Source organism: Lycium ferocissimum, chromosome 5 (genome assembly GCF_029784015.1).
Source record: "Lycium ferocissimum isolate CSIRO_LF1 chromosome 5, AGI_CSIRO_Lferr_CH_V1, whole genome shotgun sequence".
NCBI lineage: Eukaryota > Viridiplantae > Streptophyta > Magnoliopsida > Solanales > Solanaceae > Lycium > Lycium ferocissimum.
The window spans coordinates 4,496,922-4,521,418 of NC_081346.1; the positions used below are offsets into that span (position 1 = coordinate 4,496,922).

A 24,497-nucleotide genomic window follows, 5' to 3' on the forward strand; every position below is an offset into this window, starting at 1 on the left:
ATGAGGGGAACAATGATGTTTGTTAAATAAAGATTTAACAGTTATTAACATAAGTTATAGGTCCAAAAAAAATTCCCAGTTGTACGAATGTCATAACTTAACTATGATACAAATTATCCATTCAGATAAGTCATGAGAGTCAACAAAAAATTGAAACATAGACCCAACTCTCATCTTTCAAAGGTTTGTCCTACGCAATGATGTGGATTTATGTATAGGCGTATGTTATCATCCCTTGTTCCCAAGCTGAGCAACAAAAGAGTTTGTAGTCTAAGTAGGCGTTTGGACATGCGATTTGAAATTCTGATTTGAAATCATGAGATGAAATCAGCATTTGGACATGCATTTCATCTCATGGTTTGAAATCCCAAATCATCCAAAAAGGCATGATTTGGGGTTTCAAACTATGGTTTCAAAAAATTTAACTATAAAACTTAACCCATAAGTTTATATTTTGTTAAAAAAAGACCCATAAGTTGGTAGATATTTTTAACAATTACTCTCACTAACCATTTACCAACCTTTATTTATGTCTACCATGTGGGAGGATTATATTAAAGAGTAGTTACGTTACTATTCATGTTAAATTTTCTTTTTTATTGAGCTAAAGTTTGATCAATTGATATTGTATTTTTTAGAAAGGCCTTCTAGTAGCGTATTAGTTTTGTTATGAACTATGATTTATTCATTTGGTAAGATTGTATAAGAATTGAGAATATTTTAATAGTTTTCACAACTTATGAGGTTTTATGTCTATAAGAAAAAATACAACTTAAGAAATCCAAATTGCACGTGCAAACATGATTTCAAATCATGATTTCATCTCATAGTTTCAAACTATAGTTTCAAACCATGTCCAAACGGTTTTGTTACTTTTCATTGACCGCTTTTTTATATGCGGTATTCCATATTCATATTCGAATTTACTTTGCGTAAGATTTGTTTAAAAAGAAAGCATTTTCTATATGCATATTCGAATTTACTTTGCAAAAGATTAATTTAAAAAAAAAAGCATTTTCTGCTATAATTTGTTTTCGTACCTAAAACTCGAAGTCAAAATCTATGATTAAAGACAAATAAAATAGTATATGCCTTTTCCCTATCATAATCTTTCGTGGTTGACACTCGAAAGCCTCTCTTTCTGCACACAAGTTGCGCTATATTATTGGAAATGGCATTTTCATTCAGAGTGTCAATTTGTGGGTCCAGAATTTTTCCAACTTTTCTTCCACTCGTGAACCCAGAAAAAGAAAATATTTCCTTCAAACAAGTCAATGACCATCAATTATTTTTTGGATGGAAAGCAAATTAACTACTCCGCCGTTTATTTTTCTTTTTTATTATATTAAAGATAGATATTCACTTTTATTTGTTCAATTCAAAAAATTAAGAGATAATTTATTATTTTATATTTATTTTAGCCTTATTATAAAGGACCATTCCTTTCCCAAAAATTTTTAGAGACTTATACTTCCTCCATTTCAAAATAAGTGTCACTTTAGCAAAAAAAAATTCAAAAATAAGTGCCATTTTAGGAATTCAAGACAAAAATTGACATGTGTTTCCAACTAAGTCCTAAGAAGTGGTCCTCTTTAATATTATGAATTCCAAATAAACATTTAATAAATAAGGATAGTTTCGTAAACTTCACATTATATTTATTGATTTTTTAATGGGCGTGATTTTTGCTAAGGTAACACTTCTATTGAGACAGGGAAAGTAATTAATAATTAGAAGCGACATAACAAAATTAGCATTTTATTTGTTGATTTTTAAGTGTGTGCCAAATCAAACTTGGATTGAAGAAACTTGTTTACTACTCTGTATTTCCTTCTATAATGAAAAGGAAATTATATATTCCTATTTATATTTAAACTAGTCCCGGGAAGCTCGGGCCCTAGATCAAAGTAATAAAGTATTCCCTAAGTCTCAATTTATGTGGCACTGTTTAAATTTCGAGAGTCAAACAGTTTAATTATGACAGTAAACACAGGCATAGAATCTTTAAGCCTTTTGAAAAATTTACATATTTGAAAACTATGTAAAAAATACTATAAATTTCAATACTTGACAGTTTAAAACATTTAAAAGATATATGAATAAAACAAAGATTTTTCTTAATTAAAAATTTTCTTTTCCTTTCAAGAAATGCATATGAGAAAATGATATTTCTTTTCTTTTTTCTTAATCTAAGTGGAATATTTTCTAAATTTGCGTTATAATAATATTATAACTATGATATGGCCCCAAATAAATTAGGATTGACTAAATTTAAATAATTAAATCATGTCTCAGCGCAACAACGTATCTAATAACTTTGTTCCTTTTCATTTTATTTTCTTGAAGGATCGATTTTGAATTTGTTTTCTATTGTATAATTGTGTTAAATCATTAAACCTATTTATATATTCAAAATAATTTTTTAATTAAAATTTAGATCTAAGAAAAATTTAATGGCAATTTAGAATTACTAAGAAGCTATGATCGACACTCTGCCAGTACCAAATGAATTCTCCAAAATTATTATTGTCATCATTTTAGATTATTTTTGTGCATAGCTATTTCTATTAGATGACATAATCACCATACACAACTTTTCAAGCATTTTCAAAGTGCTAAAATTATATGTACCATATTGGATGAAGCAACCTAAGTAAAAAAGAAATAAAATAGGAGTAAAAATAATACATAGGAAAAAGTCATGGTACATACTTTACCTCCAAAAAGTTAATCTAAGGGGTCATGTATTACCAAAAAGGGTATGAAATTATCTAATTTATTGGAAACATGCTTTGGTATATGAAGTAATAAAGTAACACAAGGGCAAATATTGGAAAGAGCAAATCCTTTTTGGTTGGCAAGTCAACCAAAAAGTTACAATCTATTCCCTTGGTCCCAATTTAGGGTGACACTTTTCATTTTTTAAAAGTTAATTTGACCAAACTTTGAAGCTAAATTGGATTAGATTAACTCAATATTTTAAGATTAAAAATTATATATTTGAAACTACATGAAAAATACTATAAGTTGCAACTTTTCCCATATCAATTTGATGAAAAAATACATCTTAAAATGTTGATGAAAGTTCATGCAATTTGAATCTCAAAAAGCGAAAAGTGCCACCTAAATTGATTGAGAATAGTAACTAATTACTACAAAGCTCTTTGGATTGTCTGTTGCAGTAACTACCAAGTAGTACATAATAGTAATGCTACAAACGGTCGTGTCTTTCTTCTTTTTCTCCTGAGTTGACCTTTCATGACTTTACTTGAAATTTGACTCATTTCTATTTCTGACGGTCTTCATATTTTCAAGTTCTTACTTGGATTGTTGATATATGTTCCATTTTGATATCAAAGGTCTTTATTTAATTAGCTAAAATTGGGCCAAAACCAGTCAAAATATTTTACTTTTAATCTGAAAGGCATAAAAAAGAACAAGAAACATTTGGAAAACTAAATTTGTTCCCGGGGGGAGGGAGAGGATGAATCAAACTGAATCAAAAGGGAAGAAGGATTAGAATTTCTTTGACTTTTAGGAAAAATTAAGGAAAACGAACTCGAGTCTGCTGATAAAGACAATAAAAAAAGCAGTTCAGTAATCCGGGAAAGTTTTCATCTATTTTGTATTTGTAGCATTTTGGCGGCATGGCCGAGTGGTAAGGCAAGGACTGCAAATCCTTTTTTCCCCAGTTCAAATCCGGGTGGTGGAGATGTTGCATGGGTGATTTAACTTAGCCAGCTGGCCCTCTAGGAAAATTTATATACTCCCACTTTTTCTGAAATGGGAGTACAACTCCTTCGCATTCCACTTCAGAACTTACCATTATAATAAAACACATTTATTCATTTAGGGGCTAACTGGCTTTAACACAAATGTATCTTCATAAAAGTTATAATAAAAAGGGTTGTATTATGGTACAAAATGATTCTCCTTCACTCCCATGCAAAGTATGTGTTCTACAGAGCCATGGCCCGTGAGCCCATGATAAGGGCCATAAAAAGTTACTATTATAGTTTCATAAACTCTTTTTCTATCTTCTTGTTTCTAAGGAGATTTGGAGTCTAAAGTTGATAGTCATCTTCAGCAAATGGATTTTCCCCAATTTATTCCCAGTATGCACCTCTCATGGTTCTTTGTTCTTTTAATGAACTTATTTTGTATTCACCTCTTTAATACTAACAGTATTTTTTTAATATTTTTTTTGCGTTCTTCCAGCACAAGTGATGTATAAGAACCAACTACAAGAGTACACACAAAAACTTGCAAAACCACACCCCATTTATCAAACAGTTAATGAAGGTTTTCCACATGCCCCAAAGTTCAGATCAACAGTCTTGGTTGATGGATCCAAATATGAATCCGGGTCGACCCATCTCACGAAGATACAAGCTGAGCAGGCAGTAGCAAAAATAGCTTATGAATGCATTCAGAAAACAATTGATTCTAAAGATTTTTCACTTATTTACAGGGTGCTCTTCACTTCTTGCTGCTTTCTAAATAGCTAAATATTTTTTTGCTCAAAATACTTATTTGAACTTTTTTTTTTTGTGTCCTTGAAGGAACTCTTGTTGTGCAAATCCATTCTCTATGAATTTGCTGTCAAAAAGAATATGAATAGGCCTATATATAACACCAGATATGCAGAAGGGCCAAGTTCAGTTTACATTTCCCACATGGTTTTGGGAGGCAGAACTTACAAAGGTGAGGTAGCTGGAAGCAAGAAAATGGCAGAGCAATTAGCTGCTCGGGCCGCGATTGAATCACTCTTAGGTATGTTGATTTATTGTTTTTTTCTTCTCTCTCAATGCTTAAAGGTATATTCCGTGCAAAAGAAAACAGTCTAACCCCATAAAAATCTTGAAGAAACTGATGCAGGGACTCTTTCCCAAATCATTGTGTCAAAAAGTAATTGTCATCCTGGTGTACAAACCAGAAAGGATACTGGCCCTGTTGAGAAAATGTTGCCTAAATGCTCTGGTGAGAAAATCCTGCCTAAATGCTCTGTTGAGAAAATCCTGACTATAACTGATCTTTTTTTTTTTTTTGGTGAAAATTGTACTTGTTGAGTCACATCTGTTTTGAAATAGGTAATTTACAAGGCCAAAAAGCAAGCATTGAGGTAAAACACAAGTCCACCTTCTTGTTTGCCATATATATACACAGTTGATTTAGCCTTATAAATGAAGTATAGTAAAAGGTTCAGAAGAGGGGTGCTCATTTATAGTATTTCCTCATTTACAGAGAACAGTTGTTTGCTTCAAAACTGATGGCACAGTTGGTAATCCTGGAAGCAGACCAAAGCGTGAAGCAGAAACTAACAACTGGGGAAGGAACAAAATGAGAAGATTTGGCAACTGATATTTGGACTTTATGTCCGTCTTAATATCTAGGTAGAATATACTTGGTGACTGTTGACTCATGAACTCTATTTTGCAAATATTTGAACATCTCTGTATAACTTGGATGATACAGTAGTTTCATATGCTGCCAATCTTCCACTGAATTCTCTGCTTAAAGCTTTTTTATTGAAATAGAATAGAACATTCACTGGTAAAATAAGGATTGCAAAGAAAAATAGAACCACAAAATAGATTCCAAGCACGAAAAAGAGCAGCAGGTTTCTAAACTAAAAGTCCTATATTTAGGCTATTCCAAATTTATGTAGATTTACATGTCAAACCTCCCTGTGTCCAACTGTATGGCACATCAACAGTTTAGTATATTTAGCCTTGAATGCTTGGCTAGGCTTAGCCTCTCTAGCTCCCAAGTGCTCAAGAAATCCAACTAAAAGCTTCAGAGAATCGACTCACAGCCTCAGACTGATAGCTTAGTACTCTCTCCTGTGTGAACAATCTTCTTGGTCTACCTTTTAATTTCCATGGGTTGATCAAAATAAACATGAAGATGTACCATGTAAAACTTATACGAATGTTGAGATAGAGCCCGTTTGGATTGGCTTATAAGTTGCTGGCCAGCTTATAAGCCATTTTGTGCTTAAAATAAGCCCAAAAAAATAATTGGGCCCGTTTGGCTTAGCTTATCTAAAGCAGCTTATAAGCTGAAAACAGCTTATAAGTTGCTTTTTTTAAGCCATCCAAATAGGTTCATAGTTAACTCTTTCTGAATTGTATTGGGAACTGGAAAAACATTACCAGCCAAAATCATCAAAGAAGCTCTCCATTGCCTAGTAGTTATTGAAGGGCTAAGCGGAGATTCCGAACTAGACAATTGCTTCTTGATTATGTCTTGCTATATCGTAGAGTTGGTTTACTCCAGCATCCACTTGACTACTATCCCACCTTAATATGTCAGGATAAATGATTACTCCTATGAATGGAATGACAAAAGTGAATGGAGCAGATATATGTTCACAACCACACCCAAAAACTTCCCATTGGATCCACTTAACTGATCAAAGTATTTTCTACCTTCAGGCAATGTGGCTTTTTCCACCATTCTGTTCAGTCTGTCGAATTATACCTTCTTCCTGAAAGCTGAAACTGAATGTAACTAGTTTAGAAACTCAAACACTACAAATGACAGAGACTAAATGCTATCACTGCTTTGAACAGAGTAACAAATTATACTTTTAAGTGAATCTCACCCGAGATAGATCATAGCAAGAGGAATCGAGGATGAAAGAAACTTTCTTACCTATTGCTCTCAAAAACTCATAAGGATACCAGTACCCATTGAACTGAGTTTGGTGATTGTCTAGTCATACAACACGTGCACTTCGCCATATCTTGTTGTGGCCGCAAATGAGGTTAACTTAGGGCCAGGATAATCTTAGATAGCATAAGTTATGTTAGTAAGCGACATTTTGAGGAAAGTTCCACTATGTAAATACTTGGCCACAATAATATCAATATCTCTTACCTAGTGGTGCTCAAAGAAGTAGGCAATTAGTCAGTGAGGTTCGTGTAGAGCAGATTTAAGGTTTATGATACCTGACAAACAGTCACTGTCATACGTTTGGGCCAGACAGGTCGAATAAGCCGGTCAAGAATCTCTCACCAGAGAACAGAGGACCAAAGAGTCAGTACCCCGGAAGTGGTACTTGACTTATTTAGAGGCACAACTGCGAGACCCCTCCTACACTGTGTAGGCTACACAGTCACCTGACTCTATTCTGACTACCCGATCTCTGATAAACTTAAGGCAAGTATTACTCCTCCTTTTGTTCTATGGTGCTTAAATGCAAGGATTATGGGCCAGATATCTCAGCATCTCTCCTTTTTACCAACATCAATGAGGAGATCACAGTTTATACACACCAAATTCACCAAACAACAAGAAAGGGATTATTTACTTATCCCTCTTCTGTGGTGTTGCTTAAGATAACAGTTTCTCATGTATCCTGAATAGAGGCAGAACCAAAAAGCAAGTGCTTGTGCTTTGCTTCCCCGTGTTCAATAACTACAGGAAATGCTCAACAGGTATGGAGAAGGGCAGCAGAATAGCTAAGTATTACAGCAGCTGAAATCTAATTGGTATACTTTCACACTCTAGTACTACCAATAGTCTCCACAGGAGCAAACACCTCCACTGAAGTGATGAAAACGGTTATTATCCCGAATAATTATCAATCTACCCACAATCTTTGATATGAGTTTGATTGCAGTATGACAATCCCCACAAACCCTTAAATTTTTCATCACACGAATTGGTCTCCCAGACGGTACATTCAGAATTGCAAAGGCAACGGCTAATTTTTCGCTATGATACTTGAGCATGTGTGCCTTCTCCTCTTCATCCACATCATGCAGGACCAATTTTGTGGCAGAGACATAACCCTCCTTCTTCATTAGTAACTCTAACTCTTCCAAGAAAGCATATATTCTCTTGCTGTCTGGATGCATGGTATCCCCAACTGAAAAAAGATGTATCTGATTTTGCACCTCAACCCAGCTGTAACCAGGCATTTTCCTTACACCTGTATCCCTCATTTTTAATCTCATCTTGCTAACGTCACGCCATCTGCCAGAAGCTGCATATAAATTTGAGAGAAGGACATACATCCCTGCATTCCAAGGTTCTAATCTGAAAATCATTTCAGCAGCCTTTTCTCCTAATTCAGTGTTTCCATGAATCCTACTCGCCCCAAGGAGAGCACCCCAAGTTGCAGCATCTGGTTCACAAGGCATGTCCTTCATTAAATTTTGAGCATCATCCAGTCGCCCAGCTCGACCTAGAAGGTCAATCATGCAAGTATAATGCCTTGGATTTGTAGTTATTCCAAAATCTCGGGCCATTGAGTAAAAGTATTCCATGCCCTTGTCAATCAAGCCGGTATGGCCGCAAGCAGATAATACGCCAACCTACAAAAAAGCACACGAAAAATGAAAACTAAATAATTGTATATTTATAATAGAAGAATGCACATACGGGAAAGTACTGAGAATACAAAGACTAAGTCAAAACCCTATGTCAGATTATGGTTGGTCTCAGTAGTGTATAACTCCGCGGATGTTCAACTAGAAAGAATGGAAAACACAAAGACAGCCCACAGCACATGGGAGCAATCTTTACGTATGTGCATTAAGAAATTAGGGATGAAGTAGTTTTGAACAGATTCATTAATGCAAAAGCAGTTTTACAATAACCTTGAAATAATTTAAAATGTATCAACATTTACCATGGTAACATCATCTGGTCTGATACCCGCTTCTTTCATTGATTCGAATAGTCTAAGAGCTTGTTTGCCAAAACCATGCCTTGCATAACCAATGATCATGGTATTCCAAGAGACAGCATCCTTCTCCGCTATTTCCTTGAACACGTCATATCCTTCGTCAATACTTCCACACTTACAGTACATTGATAGGAGTGCATTTCCGACGTAGCACCCAGTGTGATATCCAGCCTTGATGAGTCGTCCATGTATTTGCTTCCCAAACTCGAATGCAGCAATGTCAGCAGATGTACTCAAAACGCAAGTAAATGCCGACCTATTTATCCTCCCGCCATCTTTCTTCATTTCAACAAACATGCGCAATGCCTCTTCGCTATTGCCACGTTGAGCATATCCACCAATAATTGCTGCCCAAGAGATGCAATCACGATTAGGCATACAATCAAACAAATTTCTGGCACTCGTGATATCCCCATTTTGAGCATAACCTGTTATCATTGTATTCCAAGAGCTGATGTTCTTACAAGGCATTGCCTCAAAGAATTCCCTCGCCAAGTCCATTTTATTAGACTGCACATATCCTGCAATCATTGCATTCCACGAAACCTCATTCTTCTCTGGCATCTCATCGAAGATCCTCCTAGCCTCATCTACCATCCCATTCTGTACATAACCAGAAAGCATTGAAGTCCATGTAAACACGTCTTTAATAGGGGACTCATCAAATAACTTCCTTGCTTCCTCCAAATTATCATTCTGGGCATAACAAGAAATTATTGTGTTCCACGAGACCTTATCCTTAACAGGCATTTGATCAAAAATCAATCTTGCCTCAACCAACATCCTCTTTTTCAAATACCCACCCAACAAACAATTCCAAGAAACCAACGGCCAATCATCCTTCGACTCAAACAATTTCCTCGCCTCATCAATCCTTCCATTCTGAACATACGTAGCCAAAAGTCCATTCCAAGAAATCTCATTCTTCACAGGCATCATTACAAAGATCCTTTTAGCATCATCAACATACCCATTCTGGGCATACCCGGAAAGCAATGCATTCCACGACACTACATCTCTAACAGGCATTTGATCAAACAACATCCTAGCAGCCCCAAAATTCTTATTTTTAATATACCCACTAAGCATAATGTTCCAGGATACCAAGTCTCTTTGAGGCATTTCGTCGAACAACTTCTGAGCAATGTCCAATCTGCCATTCAACAAATACCCTGAAATCATGGCGTTCCAGGATACGCATGACTTGGCAGGCATTGAATTGAATAAGCGCAACGCGGAATCGCATTCGCCTTGTCGCATGTGTTGGGTGATTGATCTGTTCCATTGCACTATATCTGAGCTATTGACTTTTGTTGACTTCACAGGTGGTTTACCGTTGGGTAATTTGGGATGTTTACTGCGTGGTAATTCTGGTTTGAGATGGTTGGCCTGTTGGTTTGGTAGTGAATGCGTACAAGTGCTGTGCAATCTTCTGAAGCGCATTTTGACAACTTGTATGATTGGTTTAGACATTTAGATCATTGTTTTCAAATTCTTGTATACTTTGGCGGGAGGTAGCTGCACATGTACTAATTAGATGATGGGCCGTCTTTAAGGCCCGAAATCCTTCTTGGGCCAACAACTCGGACTGTACAAATTCATGCGGTATCAAGTCACCCAAAAGATATATTTATAGGCAATTCTTCACGTAAAGTAAAATTTATAATATTGAAAATAAATTTTTTAACATTACGGTATGTACAAGTTAACTCTTAAATGAATTAAAGAAAAGAAAGTAAATATAGTTTCTTTTTCCAAGATGTGATTAAAAGTTCAAAAATAGTTTAGTTGTCTTAGAATAAAATGAAATAATTTTGCCCATAAGAAGAAAGGAACCGAATTGCTTTATTCATGAGTTGATCGAAAAGAATGTTAAGTTGATGCTAGCGACCAATAGTTTAGTGTGCAAACAAAATCAATACAAAAGGCACATTGTGGACTGATATAATCTCAGATACCGTAAGAATATTCGAAGGTTGAATTGGATATTTCTTAATTGATATATCAAGACATTTCAACTTCACGAATTTACCATACAGGCAAAGTTCAATTCAGAACAAATAAAACGACAAACTGTATATAGCCCTATTTAAATGAGAGCTTTGGCTTTGTCCTCTGGTTTTAAGTTCTATTTTCTAAATTGTTATACTTGGTCTTCGTTCTTGGTAGGTGAAAATATTAGATTATTATGTCCTCACCCTTTCAATTGCAATACGCAGTCTAGTTGAATTTAGTGATGCGCTCGATGAGATTGGTTTTACGGCCCATTAGAAAAATGTTATTTAATTTATATGACCTCTTTTTATTTTTTTTATTTTTTATTATTATTATTATTATAGGAAATCGGTAAAGTAAAACACAAAAGATAGATAGTTAAATAAAAGAGCTTTGTAGGATCATTTTCTTCGAATTATAAGTAGTCATTGGAGATCATTATTTTTTTATATATATAAGAAACAAAGGATCTCTAGTTTCCATCTTAGAAATAATAATGAAAAACAAAGTAACTTAAAATAAAAGTGAATCACTAAAAAAACCAGCGACAGTACTATATTAAAAAAAAAACCTGATATATACATCTTTCTGGTTCATTCTGATTTACAATCTTATGTTGTGGTACTTGATTAATTACGTATAGTGCCAAAAGGAAACATCAAAATCGACTAAATTGCTATTATTAAAAAAGCAGGCTATGGATCTTTTAACTGCAGTCCCTTATTGTTTTTGGTTACGGATCCTACAGAAATTTCCCTTGCTAAACTACGTGCTCAACAATGAATAACCAAGTCCCAAAGTTATTAAATTTAACGGTCACTTTCTACGTGTTCAATGTCTATCATGCTCGACTAATTTACAATTAGAAGTCACTAGATGTCATACTTCTCCTTTAGCTCCTGTTAATCTAATACTAATAATTTTTCCAAGTACTATCGTTAGCATCCAATACCATAGACAAATTACGAGTAGCTAGTTGGCTCAAATTAGTTTTTCCTATCAATCTTTTACATGCTGAAATCAAATAAAAAGCATCTTAAACGTTAACCCCGAAGTTGGGACTGAAAATAATATACACTAAAACATCTCAACCGGATAATTAAATTAATAAATAAAAATTAGTGATGATGATTATGTGGTCTATAAATACTTTAGTGGTGGACTGCTTATTAGGAAGAATCAAGAAGAGTTTTGAAGGCATAAAAATTTCTCTTGATTCTTTAACACTGGTAGTTAATTAATCAAATGGGGACTCACCACCATATGTTTGAAGTTGCAGTACTACTAACACTAGCAATTTTCTTGGTTAAGCCATCATCCTCGCAAATCATTAGGAGCTTCTCATACAGCGTAGGCGTTCTTTAAATATTCCTTTCATAAACCCATTTTTCACCTGTCTAATTAAGGTGCAAGTGTCTAACTATTGGTTGTACTTGTCTTTAATTATTTTCAGATAGAAATGAAGAATGTAAAACGTTTGTGTCATACAAAGAGATTGCTAACAGTCAATGGCAAGTATCCAGGACCTACTATTTTCGTTCATGAAGGTGACAAGGTGGAGGTCAAAGTCACTAATCGGAGTCCCTGGAACACTACTATCCACTGGTAATTATTCACAATCTTTTGAGTTTTTCAGTTATAAATAATGCATGTCACGTTAAATGGAATGGAGGAAGCAGTGAGTAACCTCTCGTTGCATTATCCTTGAGTTGATTACATTATTCTTTACCTATAATAATTAGTTAGATACAAACCTAAATCCGTCTATTAATTATGATTATGCAATTTGCACCTGGTATAGGCATGGAGTACGGCAGCTAAGAAGTGGTTGGGCAGATGGACCAGCATACATAACTCAATGCCCCATAGTTCCAGGAGGAACTTACACTTACAAATTCAGCATTATTAACCAAAGGGGAACCTTATGGTGGCATGCTCATCTCGCCTGGCAACGCGCCACAGTCTACGGTGCTTTTATCATCTACCCTCGAATGCCTTATCCATTTTCAGCCCCCGTTGAGGCTGAAATCCCTATAGTCTTTGGTAATTAATCATTGCAACTCTCAGAATGTGCAGCATTTACTTTTTTAGCAACGTTAATTATATGACATTGACATTGTCTTCAATGTTGATTAATAGGTGAGTGGTGGAATGGAGAAATTGAAGATATAGAAAATGACATGAAATTATATGGAAGTGGTCCTGATTCTTCTGATGCTTATACAATCAATGGCTTGCCAGGACCCTTATATCCTTGTTCTGAAAAGGGTAAGAAAAATCAAACCCAAGACATATTCTAAGAGGACTCGGATTTAAAAATAGCAGTGTCTAGAGGTGATAAATGGGCAAGTTAATTAGATCAATCTTGGACAAATTACTACGGGATAATCAATAAAACAGATCTAACCTCATAATTATGTTTGCATGGATCAATATGAATTGGGCTGAGATGGATCAATAACGAGTCATAATCCAACTCGCCCAACATGATCCAACCTCACTTTCTTTACTTAGTATTTTGGGTTTAAAAAAAAAAAAAAGTGAAAGCTAATAACTTCTTCTTAAACTATTAGCTTAAGCAACCTCCAAATCTAATTTTGTAGGTTTGCATTCTATGTTGCATTTTGACCGGATTTTGCCCCAGTAATTTAATTGGTCATTTTGTATTCAACGCATTGGATCAAAGTCAACAACACGCCATAAACGATCCATTTAAACTTGGGCGTAATGTTGGGGTTAATAAAAATTTGTTTAATTCGGCGTGATATCTAAATTTCTCTTCTTTTTTTTGGTGTTCTTCACTATAGCTTTTTGTGTTGCAGATACATTCATTCAGACAATTGAGCCAGGCAAAACCTACTTACTTAGGATCATCAATGCAGCACTAAATGATGAACTCTTTTTCGCCGTGGCAAACCATACGTTAAAAGTAGTCGAAATTGATGCTGCTTACACAAAACCCTTTACCACAAAATCCATAATGGTGGCCCCTGGACAGACCACCAATGTCTTAATCACTTCAAATCAAGTTCCTGATTCGACAGGAATGTTTGTCATGGCGGCCAGGCCTTATCTTTCTTCAGTTTTCCCATTTGACAATTCCACCACAATTGGTTTCCTTAAATACAAAATCCCAGATGAAAAAATAACCAATACCCCTGTTAAATCTTTTACTTTGCCTTCCAATTTACCCCAAATGGAAGATACCCCATTTGCCACCGAATTCGCCAAGAAACTTCGAACCTTAGGATCACCTGAGTACCCTTGCAACGTGCCTAAAAAATTAGACAAGCGAGTAATTACAACAATTAGCCTTAATCTTCAAGATTGTCCTGTTAATCAAACATGCAAAGGGTTTAAAAACAAAAAATTCTATGCATCAATGAATAATCAGTCATTTGTTCGGCCTTCAATTTCAATTTTGGAATGTCATTACCGAAACTTATCCACCACTATGTTCTCCAGTTTCCCTGAACGGCCTCCTCATCCTTTTAATTATACAGGGGTGGATCCATTATCCGAGAATCTGAATACTGAATTTGGTACTAGGGTCTTAGTCGTGCCATATGGCACGAGACTAGAGATTGTGCTACAAGACACGAGTTTTTTAAATCCAGAAAATCATCCAATACATGTACATGGTCACAATTTTTTCATTGTGGGGAGGGGATTTGGAAATTATGATGTTGATCGCGATACTAAGTATTATAATCTCATTGATCCACCTGAGAGGAACACAGTGGCTGTTCCTATGGGAGGGTGGGCTGCAATTAGGTTAATAGCAGATAATCCAGGAGTTTGGTTCATACATTGTCATTTAGAGGAACATACTTCATGGGGTCTTGCTATGGGATTGATTGTTCAAAGTGGTCAGCATCCTTCTCAGTGCTTGCTTCCTCCACCTGATGATTTTCCCAGATGTTGAGTATAAATCGCTACTTTATTACTAGTTTTTTTTCTTCTAAATTTTGGCTTTATATTAGTATTAGCATTTCCTTCTATGTTTTCTTTCCCTACCCTTTGTAAATTCAGAGTTCTTGATAATGAGAAAAGTTGTATATTTCAGTGCTTCACTTCCTCTGCTTTTCAAAGTTTTTGCTCTACTGATCTTAACAAGGAAAAAGAGAGAAAATTCTTTGGATGGTCATCCAATTTATGAAGACAACATATTAAAGCTATTACTAATTCTTTTTTGGGAAAATTTCACAAATGACTACCTTTTAAGGATTAAATATTGGGCGTAGCTACATGTTTAGTATTTACGCGTCGTAGCAAACATTGTAGATTGTTTCATTTTTTGCGATTTTCGCCGTATTTTTTTTTTTTTTTCACTGTATATATTTTTTTCGCTGTATTCATGAATACAACGAATTTTTTTCTTCTTTTTTTATTGTATTCATGAAATGACTATTTGTATTCATAAACGGGCTCGTTGTATTCATGAATACAGCCTAGTAAAACTGAATACATAAAAACGTATATACTCTAAAAATTAACAAATACACACTAAAAAAAATGAATACAATCTAAAAATTTAACCAAAAAAACTCAAAAAAATGAATACAATCGCTGTATTTGTGACTACAACAACACCAACCACTAGTTCCGGCTAGATCTGCCAACGATTTCCGGCCAAATCTGCCGGAAATTTCGCAACAACATCAACAACAACCCTTAAAATATATCTAGATCTGAGATACAAAAAATAAAATATGCTTAGATCTGAGAAAATACATTCAGATCTTAAAAAATCTGATTTGACGACGGAGAGACGATGGTGGCGGTGGCCATGGATTCATTCCACCATGTCGAGTCTAATTTTCAATTTTCATCCCAGTTGAAGAAGCAACATTGCTAACCCAGACTACTTTTCGGTGTTAATTCCATTAAATTAGTGCTCTTCTCCACTAATAACACATCTGAAAACTGAAAAAACACTTTCCTACAAACTTTGATTGAAGAAAAAGTGATTTTAGCTTCAATTGCTCTGCTCCAATGGTGAAGAAGGGAAAAGGAGAGAAAGTTGAGGGAGAAGAGAGATGGGCGAGAGAGCTAGGAAAGAGGGAAGAGAGCAGTGAAGAGAGAAGGAGAGGAGAGATGGGCGAGAGAGAAAAGAGGGAAGAGAGCAGTGAAGTGAGAAAGAGAGGAGTTTAGTTAGCTTGTGTAATTAAGATACAATATTTAGCTACGTATGTAATTAAAACAAATGTAGTTACTAAAGTAAATACCACTTATATGTTCTCTACCCCAAGTAATTATCTCTTCTTTTTTGGGACAATAAAGAGCCCGTTTGAATGGGCTTATAGCTTTTGACTTATAAGCCAAAAGTCATAAGTTGGGAATGCTAACTTACGGCTTTTGGCTTATTTTTGTTATTTTTGCTTAAGCACCTTTTTTAGCTTCACCCAAATACTTCAAAAGTGCTTAAAAATTATTTTGACTTAAAAGCACCTAAAATAAACCAATCCAAACAGGCTCAAAGTCATTCAACTATAACTTTTTGAGTCAGGAAATAAAATGCACTATAAAAGCCTCACTCTCTCCTTGTTAATATGCCTTAGAGGCGGAATCTGAATTGGAAGTTTATGAGTTCGAGATTCTAGTCTTTTTTACGTTCTGAGTTATAAGTTAATAAGTTGTACATATTCAATTGATTTCTTAAAACAATTACAGAGTTTGATTAAAGCTTTCGGGTGCAGACGAACACGTAAACAGTATTCCACCTCTGGCCTTGCATGCCATGTATTATTAGAAAATCATTTTCAATAATAAGACACATTTAAGTTCGAGATTCTAGTCCTTTTTACGTTCTGAGTTATAAGTTAATAAGTTGTACATATTCAATTGATTTCTTAAACAAATATAGAGTTTGATTAAAGCTTTCGGGTGCGGACGAACACGTAAACAGTATTCTACCTCTGCCCTTCCATGCCATGTATTATTAGAAAATCATTTTCAATAATAAGACCCATTTAACCCATGTGTCATATTCTTACTACCTAATTAAAAAAATATAATATAATAAGAGAGAAAATTATAGAATATGAAAAGTAAGAAAGAAAATAATAAAAGATCAAGCCAAAAAAAAAACAAAAAAAAAAACAACACCAAATACCCCTAAAATATAAAATATTTACCCGCCCCATGCCCCTCCTAAATTAATTTCGCTTCTATCCCAGCCGGCCAGAAATATTTACTCGACATACCCCCTCGCCCAAACTCCTTCCTCCATGATACCATCGCAGTATATTTATATATCATGATGGTATCATGAAACAGTCCTTCTTGATACCATCTCAGTATATTTATATACCACGATGGTACCATGTTCATGAGGAGTGTTTCATTAAAGGACTGAAGTAGTCCTCCATGATACCATCACAGTATATGTATATAAGATGATATTATAGAGGTTTTTTTCATAGAAAAGCGTGTCTTTTTTAATAAATGAACATGATCATCCATAATACCATCTCAATATATTTATATACCATGATGGTACATTCGAGGACTAAGAGAAGGACTGAAGCAGTCTTCCATGATACTATCTCATCATATTTATATACCATGGCACGCGTGTTCTTCAATTTTTTGCGTGGATTGCCTTAAAAGGCACTGGTCTTTAATTTTTACCCCTCAAATTGCTGGTCTTTAATTTTTGCCTTTCGCTTAAAAGGTGGCCAAAAACACCCCGAGGTTCAGAGTTTGAACCCCCGCTCAGTAAAAAAAAAAAATCGCAAGGCAAGGTAAGGCTTCACGAAAAGCCTGTCTTATGCGGCAGAGTTTGCCTTAAGGTATAACTAAAGTCTGCCTTATGCGGCAACAGTTGCCGCATAAGGCAGACTTTTTGCGAAGCCTTACCTTGTGATTTTATTTTTATTTTTATGACTAAGCCGGTGGTCGAACCCAGAACCTCAAGATATTTTAAGGGAAAGAGTCCGGAACCAAAATGCCCCCCAAAAAAACATTTTGAACCAAAATACCCCAACAAAAAAAATGTTACCAAAATACCTTTAGCGCAGTAATTTACTGCGCTATAGTGTTCGTCTTTTTATTTTTTTCCGACTCTTTTGGTTAACCCTTCTTTCGTTACACTTTTTAACGTACTTTGACCTTAGATTAATCATGCTTCGGGACCCCGAAACTTTAATATTTTATATAGAATCCTACTTATTTTTGTGTGATTAATAAGGTAGGATCAACACAACAAGGATACACAAAAGTTCGGATGGCCGTTTTAGAGGTTGAAAAGTGCTCGAACGCTATTTTCGTTTCAAGGCTCGGTGACATTAGCTTGAAGTTCTTTAAGAATACTTAAACTTGTTCATTAATAATTAATCAAAAGTTAGTCAAATGGCAGCATTCATACAAAAAAAAAAAAAAAAAAAAAACTTAATTAAATTGCATCATTCATAACCTTGAGTAGATGAAAATACTTAACATACTAATATTCTTCAAAATAACAGCATAATGATATATTAAACTTAAAACTAAAATCACAACATTCTTAATCATCATCGAGTACAAGTCCTCAATATTGTCCTCGAAAAATATTGGCGGTTTCTTAAGACACATCTTTTTTTAAGTGCTTGCTTAGTTCTCTACCGGTTGATGATGTTTGTTCTTCGGCCAACTTTAGCATGTAAAATCTACATCGTCTTTGCCAAAGCATCCCGTTGTTTTCTTTTCTAATCCTTTGCACGGCAAGCTCGCAAGTTTCCGGACCTACTTGAGGCATGGTTAAGGAAAGTACCTTGTTGGAATTGGAGCGTTGAGATTTTTTCAAGTCACGAACAAGACGTTCGATTCGGAAGCCGATGTGACCATTCTCGGCGTAAACCGCAATAATATTCCCGCGGATCGAATATTTCACCTTGCGTAAATCATCATTACGCTCTATGTAAGAAGGTGGGGATTTAGCTCATCTAGTTTGAAATCACCGGTATCGCTCGAAAACTGCTATGATTTGAACTCTCATCATCATGCTATTTGATTCTTTTGGAAGGAGTAAAGACCAAGCCGAGTTTCTACTACTCGACATTGAATATGGTGTAGTCTAATAACAAAGAAAGTGGCTACTTATATTGTTCCAAACCCCTACGTCCCGGGGGGGGGGGGGGGCGGGTCTTTATGACCCTACCTACTTACCTTATTGTAAGAAAAATATTAATCTTCATCGGACATTTCACAGTCGAATCCCACTTAGATCTAAATCTTGTGCTACCATGTATACCATATTCTACCCTATGATAACGTATTTGCATCGATTGTTCTCTTCGCTAAAACGATTAAGAGCCTAATTAAACTCTTGTGGAGTTCCGCGAGGCATTGACATAGCACGTTTTTTTGGACGTTTCGCCTCGACGCTAACTTGTGCTCCAAAGGTCGTTGTTCTCCCTAACACGCCAATCCCTCCTCTTGTCATTTTATTATTGTATTCTCGATTGAATCTATCGTTAGGGTTATTTGAGTAATGAAAATCATCATCATCTAGTTCCCGGGTCTACCCATCAGCTTCAAATATGTTTGCCGGAGTGAACGATATAACACGACTATTATCTCTAAATTGGTCAAAAAATGACATAGTAGCTCAATTTTGTGTGGAATGTTGTGTGGTTGGTAACAACTAATCGTCAAATTCCGTTATATAAAGTTTGATTCGAATCATGACGTTTTTCGTTTGTGACTGAGGTGACAATATGGTGCAGTGGTATAGCGCAGTAAAATAATGCGTTATGCCAGTATAACGCATTAAATTACTGCGTTATACTCTATCTGAGTGCATTAACGCAGTTATTTACTGCGCTATACTGCTGGACTCTGCCATAACGCATTTATTCCATGCGTTATGCAACTCTCCGCACTTAATTTGATTTGACGTAACACTGCAAGATACTGTAATTGCATGCATGCGTTGGTTCTATATTCAAACTTCAAATCTTATAAATACCGAGTTCGTATAATGCAAAAAAAGCAAAAAATTCAAAGTTTCATCTAGTTTTTGCGTTTTGTATTCCTCTTAAATTATTCAAAATATGACAGATGTTCTAAGAATTAGAGTTTCTTTATTCTGGGACGAACAAATTATATTCGAGAAAAATAATTTGCGCTATGATTCTTCCCCAAAATACCATGTTAAGTTTCCACTTGACTTAAAATTCTCAAAACTACTCCAAGCCTTGTATAATAGACTACAAGTTAGTAAGTGATTTTGATCTAAATATAATTGGAAAATATCCAACGTCATTTACGCCGCAAGGTGTAACTAGTTATGGACAGTGGTACATTCAAGACGATGATTCGTTGACTGATTTTTTGAAGGCGCCTTAGGATCATAGGAAATGCATAACTTTAAACGTCCTTGAAATGTATATAGAGAAGATCCCCATTAATCAACTTGAATTCATGGCTAGGGCTCCTCGGGAAGCCCGAAATAGACCTCGTTCAGAAGTCCCGTCCATAATTCAAAGCCGAAGTCACTCAGCGGAACCTACTTATCAACACAATTACCATGATACGAGTACCTATGAAAGCATTTTGACTAGCCAAATGCCTCTGGATAGTTTAAGTCAACAATTTGACGGGCAAATGGTAAATATTCATTTTTTACATTATTATTATTATTATTATTATTATTATTATTATTATTATTATTATTATTATTATTATTATTATTATGTGTAGTGGCACTCGAATGCTACTAATGATGTCGATTATATTATTTAGGGTTATACCGATATGGATCATATCGGACGGTCTCAATCGGGATGGATGAAGGGTGTTGGAACATCTCACCTATCCAACAACTCAAAGCGATGCTCCTTCCTCAAGTTTCTGCGCTGATTACTATCGGTACGTCTATTTTTTTTAACATCGAAGTAGTGTTATTTGATGTGTAGTAGTTAAAACACCCTAATTTCTTGTGTAGGAGAATGTAAGGCGGTTGCACCAAATTATAGGCAAAGGCGTGCTATGGATGGTCCAGACATTCGAATTATATAGTGACATCATCCAAATGAGCAGCGAGGAAATACCTAATGCGGAGGAAAGTGACGATTGAGATCGAGGTTAGAACTAATCCTCAACATCAAGTAGAACATGCCGTAAGACATGACGAATGTATCCAAGACACGAGGAGGAACCGAATTCATAGCAACCATTTGAAATGTGCCATCAGCCGACTCGGCTCGCCCGCATAGCCAATTTCAACAGCAAGAGTCGATCCCGATTCAGTGACATTCCGATGAGATCCCCTACCTTGATCATCTTCAAGATCGCCCAGATGCCTTTGTCTTTACTAGGGATGATGATCATATTCGGCGAAGCTTGTGGAAAGAGCCAGTGGATTTGGTAAAACAAAAGGCTCATATTGAAAAAGAGATGATTTTCAAATACCGAAAAAAAATCGTGCAGAAATTATCGTTAAGATTTATTGCATCCGGGGGAGGGAGTTTAGTTTAATGTTGACGATTACCTAAAACTTTGGCGATTGGTCCGGCAAGCGAAAATATCAAGGCCGCGAATGGATGCTCCGTGGTAAGGAAACCGCCGAAAAGATGTGGACTATTTCAAAGTTCTACACAAAGCACACTTGTGATATGGGTGACCTCCCAGATGTTCATTGCAATCTAGATACTAATTTGATTGCGCGTGTATTAGTTGGCGACATTAGAGAAAACCCCAGGTATCTCCTTCGCCTAAGTTTATTTTATTTTTGGTGTTAATATAATGTTTCTTGTTGTTATATGCTGATATTTCAACTTTTTCAAGTACCCTATTAAAGATTGTATTAGAGCCGTCCTGAAAGTATATAGCAAAATTGTTACTAAAGGAAAGGCGTATCGGGGCGTAGGCATACACATGAAATAGTCTTCGGCAATTGGGAGGGCTCTTTCAAGACGTTGTCGAGATACATGGCGGCTCTATAACACTTCAATCATGGTACCGTTGTTGAATGGAAGCTCAAATCGAAAAGGTGTGCCGGTAATATTTTTGATTTTGTATTTCGGGCCTTCAAACCATGCATGATGGGTTTCTCAAATTTCCACCTCCGTAATATCAATAGATGGAACACATGTACGGGAAGTATGACATAAAGCCGCTAAAAGCATTGGAATGGATGCAAATGGAGCTATATTCCCTTTAGCTTTGCAATTGCGCCTAATGAGAGCATTAGTACGTGGGGAATGTTTTTGGACTACTTGAGGCAACACGTTATTAAGGATCGCATGGGAATATGTGTGATATCAGACAGACATGCTAGCATATTGCACAATATGTTCAATTTGCAGGGGTGGCAGCCACCATTTGCCTACCATCGTTATTGTTTAAGGCATTTGAAGGCAAACTTCCAAAAGGCATATCGAATCCCGGCACTTTGCAATTGGATGTGGGCGAGGTCGTAACGTAACGGGAGAAGCTGTTTTAGCCGCGATGGACATTATTAGGCGGGCGAATGAGGAGCCTTCCACCGGTTAAATGCAATTGATAAAGAGAAATGGACATTACACCGTGACGGATGAAGGTAGGCGATGGGTATCGACAAAAACAGCTTGAGTCATTCAATGGCTTGTTAAAACCGCACGGACTACCCGTCACCGCAAACGGTGAGAATGACATTTAAGCGAGTTGGAGCGGTTCGTCGATAGATCAAAAGAGGCCAAAGCACATGCAGAAGGTCTAAGATGGATGCCAAAACCGTTAAAAACCGTTCGAGTACCACAAATATAAGGCTTAGAAACATGTGTAGGATGGAGTACAACTGCAGAGCGCATATTTGAACTCACAACAAGTGTGCACCAAGGTAAATGAGGTAACGTTCACACTGATCTTTTGAGATTCCAAGAACATGCACATGCGGCAAGTGGCAATCATATCACATGCCATGTTCTCATGCCTTCAAGTGTTTTATCACAACGGGAAAGAACGCCTCCTCGTACATGGCCGAGGAATATACAAGCTTGAAAATTATGCAAGAACGTATGCTGGAAGGTTCTACCCACTTGGTAGTGAGAGTTATTGGCCACCGGATCCATTTTCAATAGTTGCAAATAAAGCATTTATCCGTAAATTCAGAAAGAATGCATACTCACGTATTCATAATGAAATGGATGTTCCACCGGGGAGATACACTCGAAAATGCTCATTTTGCAATTATGTTGGTCATGATAAGCGCAAGTGTCCCTTACGGCATGGTGGTCAAACTACATCTCGCGGTGGAAGTACCTCTCGTGGTGGAGGAAACTTTAGTGGTGGAAGTACCTCTAGTGGTGGTGGCACATCTCGCGGTGGTGGCGGAAGATCAACTCAAGGGCATTAATTGATGAATGTTTTTTAAGTTTTTTTCTTACTTTGATGATTGTATTTTTAAAAGTTTGGGTTTCTTATTAATGAATTAGTATGTTAAGTATTTTCATCTACTCAAGGTTATGAATGATGCAATTTAATTAAGTTTTTTTTTTTCCGTATGAATGCTGCCATTTTGACTAACTTTTGATTAATTATTAATGAACAAGTTTAAGTATTCGTAAAGAACTTCAAGCTAATGTCACCGAGCTTTGAAACGGAAATGGCGTTCGAGCACTTTTCAACCACTAAAACGGCCATCCGAACTTTTGTGTATCCTTGATGTATTGATCCTACCTTATTAATCGCACAAAAACAAGTAGGGTTCTATATAAAATATTGAAGTTTCGGGGTTCCGAAGCATGATTAATCTATGGTTAAAATACGTTAAAAAATGTAACGAAAGAAGGGTTAACCAAAAGAGCCGGAAAAAAAAAAGACAAACACTATAGCGCAGTAATTTACTGCGCTATAGCAGTTAACGGAACCATCTCCGTTAACTGCTATAGCACAGTAAATTACTGCGCTAAAGGTATTTTCGTAATATTTTTTTTTATTGGGATATTTTGATTCAAAAATGATTTTTTTGGGGGCATTTTGGTTCCGGACTCTTAAGGGAAAGGCAAAAATTAAAGATCATCCCCAAAGAAGGAAATCGTGCAAATCCCAACCCCCCACCCCTGAAAAAGAAAAAAAGGTGGGGTGGCGGGGGCAGGGGGTGGGGCGGAGGGGAAGAGGACTCCCATGTGATGGGCCACACAAGATGGCCCACTTGTGAGTAATTACGTGACAAGGCCCAAGGATAGTAAGGAGAAGACAACGTGATCTTTCCCTTTTCTGTCAATGGTCATTTGCACTATTGTCCTCCAAAAGCATTGGTCTTTAATTTTTTTCTTGGCTAAATTTTTTTTTATTTCGGGTTTGAAGCTCCATAGAAAAATTTAAAAAAATTGCAAGATAGAGTTTAGATTCGCAAGGCAGAGTTTTGCATCCTCTGTCTTGCAAAATTCCTTTTTTTTTCTTTACTGGGTTGGGGTTCGAACCCAAAATCTCGGAATGTTAGGCGAAGGATAAAAATTAAAGGCAACCAATTTAAGGGCCAAACATTAAAGACCAGTGCCTTTGAAGGACGATCCGCACAAAAAAAAAAATATCAATAGGATTGTAGCCCAACACATCACTATATTGAAAAGAGCCCATATAGTTTCTGTACTGAGATGGGACTGCATACTTGGGCCCGCTATTAAAAGTGGAGCAAAGGACATCAAACATCTGTAACATGGGGTCGCATTGGAATTTAACACATACAATTTGACGTCTACAGTCATTTTAAGTTAACTTCCTATCATAATTCCGCACACATATATGGTTGGGACTTGGGTTGTCCAAAAAACATTGTTAGTGTTATGAACTATTTTACAAGTTGATATTTGGATGTATTATTAAATATAAATTATAC

The 24,497-nt window shown here is 36.0% G+C and overlaps 3 protein-coding genes across 6 annotated transcripts; 2 read left to right on the plus strand and 1 right to left on the minus strand.

The window, feature by feature from the left end:
• The first annotated feature begins 3,591 nt into the window (after positions 1–3,591).
• LOC132058110 (double-stranded RNA-binding protein 4-like) lies at positions 3,592–5,405 on the plus strand. Its single transcript, XM_059450674.1, has 6 exons — positions 3,592–4,115; positions 4,219–4,472; positions 4,563–4,773; positions 4,867–4,980; positions 5,091–5,122; positions 5,245–5,405. Exons 1-6 carry the CDS (start codon positions 4,091–4,093, stop codon positions 5,359–5,361), a joined length of 753 nt encoding a protein of 250 aa, XP_059306657.1. The 5' UTR covers positions 3,592–4,090; the 3' UTR covers positions 5,362–5,405.
• Positions 5,406–6,074: 669 nt separating this feature from the next.
• LOC132055541 (pentatricopeptide repeat-containing protein At4g02750) lies at positions 6,075–10,253 on the minus strand. Of its 4 annotated transcripts, none has more exons than XR_009414599.1 (3): positions 8,642–10,253; positions 6,954–8,324; positions 6,075–6,791 (listed from the first exon to the last, which is right to left on the minus strand). XR_009414599.1 is itself a non-coding variant. In XM_059447420.1 (2 exons), exons 1-2 carry the CDS (start codon positions 10,169–10,171, stop codon positions 7,518–7,520), a joined length of 2,337 nt encoding a protein of 778 aa, XP_059303403.1. In that variant the 5' UTR covers positions 10,172–10,253; the 3' UTR covers positions 6,075–7,517. The 4 variants fall into 4 exon arrangements, 1 of the variants encoding a protein (XP_059303403.1); XR_009414597.1 differs by having other exon boundaries at positions 6,075–6,490; positions 6,658–8,324; XR_009414598.1 differs by having other exon boundaries at positions 6,075–6,490; positions 6,608–8,324.
• A 1,899-nt stretch (positions 10,254–12,152) lies between these two features.
• Positions 12,153–14,873, plus strand: LOC132055197 (laccase-1). Its single transcript, XM_059446905.1, has 4 exons — positions 12,153–12,298; positions 12,495–12,736; positions 12,833–12,961; positions 13,516–14,873. The coding sequence occupies exons 1-4, from the start codon at positions 12,153–12,155 to the stop codon at positions 14,616–14,618; spliced, it is 1,620 nt and encodes a 539-aa protein (XP_059302888.1). The 3' UTR covers positions 14,619–14,873.
• The last annotated feature ends 9,624 nt before the right edge of the window (positions 14,874–24,497 follow it).